Source organism: Aplysia californica, unplaced genomic scaffold, assembly GCF_000002075.1.
Source record: "Aplysia californica isolate F4 #8 unplaced genomic scaffold, AplCal3.0 scaffold01115, whole genome shotgun sequence".
Taxonomy (NCBI): Eukaryota; Metazoa; Mollusca; class Gastropoda; order Aplysiida; family Aplysiidae; genus Aplysia; species Aplysia californica.
The window spans coordinates 68,443-70,335 of NW_004798385.1; the positions used below are offsets into that span (position 1 = coordinate 68,443).

At 41.7% G+C, this 1,893-nt stretch overlaps 1 protein-coding gene across 1 annotated transcript in view; it reads left to right on the top strand.

Moving 5' to 3' along the window:
* The first annotated feature begins 756 nt into the window (after positions 1 to 756).
* LOC101853749 (bone morphogenetic protein receptor type-1B) overlaps positions 757 to 1,893 on the top strand; it is a 12,124-nt gene continuing 10,987 nt past the window's right edge. Inside the window, exon 1 of the mRNA XM_005111754.3 lies at positions 757 to 880. Coding sequence (XP_005111811.2) covers positions 763 to 880 — 118 coding nt within the window. The 5' untranslated portion in view covers positions 757 to 762. The remainder of the gene's footprint in view (positions 881 to 1,893) is intronic.

Here is a 1,893-nt window from a genome sequence, read left to right on the forward strand (position 1 = left end):
ACACAACCGCAAGCGGTGCGACGAGCATAAACCGTCCTCGCCGTCTGTCTCTTCACTGGTGCAGCCAGCGGGTGACGGATCGCAAGGATGAAGTAGTAGGCCTAATGTAGATTTAGGCCTAGAGCACTGACTGGTTTAAAACAATAAGAAAAGGTGGGGGGGGGGGGGTGAAGGACCGGGTTAGGTGGAGCGCTTGCACCAATTTCACCTATGGCGCCTCACCACTGGTGCCAACATACTATAAGTAGTTGTTATGCTTCCAGAAAAACATGATGATAATGATGATGATGATGATGATGATGATGATGATGATGATGATGATGATGATGATGATGATGATGATGATGATGATGAGCTATTAAACAAATTCTAAACATTTTATATTGTTATGTTATTGTGTCTGAAATTCAAACAAGACTCTCCCTCCTACTCTGCTTATCAAACAATGATGATGATGATAATTACTATGATGATGATGATGATGATGATGATGATGATGATGATGATGATGATGATGATGATGATGATTATCATCATCATTATTTTTTTTATTTTTTTAAAATTATTATTATTATTATTATTACCATTATTATTATTATTTTAGGCCTAATTAATGTAACAAAATCTGCTCATCTGAATGACTACCAAAATAAATATTCTGTAGTAGGCGTTTCTATCCAACACCGTTTACGGGAACGTTTTCTTTCTGATCACCGTAAACCCCCATTGAATTCTGGGAGACCAGGGAACAAAACAGCCTTTATGACGACATTAGTTTGGGGGTTGAGAACGCTCAAGATGGCCGACCTCAGGATAATGGGGAGCAAAATTTACACATTGTGGGGCACATTATTGATTTTGCTATACTTCTGTTACTCAGGTTTGTGTACTCATTGATTGTTTACCAGAGTCTGCTGTATCCTCTTGAAGAATGATGTACTTCTAGCTGCCTATTTCCTGTTCCAGCCGTGCTCCAGAAAATTTTCCAGTTCGTTTCACATCCTAAATTTTACTCTCCAAGGCAGGCTTTGGACTTGGTCTTCAGTCGGGGAAAAATAATATTGTAAACAAAAATATAATTTCCGACTGAGCCTTAAGAGTAAGAGACCATAAGTTTTGAAGGAAATGGCAAGGATTTTAACGGGCATATGGACGGTCCCCATCATTGTATTGACAGTATTGTGGGAGTGAACAAGCAGAAGTCAGGCCTGTAGGACTAGTGACTGTGTAGGCGGCGATTTCGTAGTTTCGTTGGAGTGAGAAAGTGGCTATTCTCATCCGCCCGAAAGTTCTCGCAAGATCAACTCCTCCCCTCTTCTCTCTCTCTCTGTCTCTTTCTGAATACTGTCTATCGGTGTGGACGATCAAATTGACCAAAACAAAGTTTAAAAATGATGTTAAAACACAAAAGTAAATTAATTTGGTTGTCTACAAAGATGCTACGGCTATTTAACTTTTCGAATCGAGCCGAACTACGCGGGTCGCCATTTTGTTTTGCCCGGAAATTCTCGCACTACTCCTCTCTCTCTTTCTCTCTCTCTCTCCACTGCCCACAGACAAAATTGTACGCTTTTAGTAGGCTACAGTTGTAATGGAACGTTTGTTCACGGCACAGAATTCTACAATTTTTCCTCACGCTCACAGTGTAGAATTCTGTGGTTTAGGGTGAACGCAAAATTTGGTGAACGCGCACCGGGTGAGAATAGCCACAAGACTCGCCTGCACTATTCTCACTCCGGGTGAGAATAGAGGTGGCCTTGGTCCGGCTTGGAGTGAAGCCCGAAGGGTAGGTAGGGGGGTTTCCCTTGACCTAAATTAAAATAGGCCGGCACTATTTCTCCGAAACGTTCGGGAAAATAAAGCTGGGCACTATTTCTCCGAACGTTCGGGAAA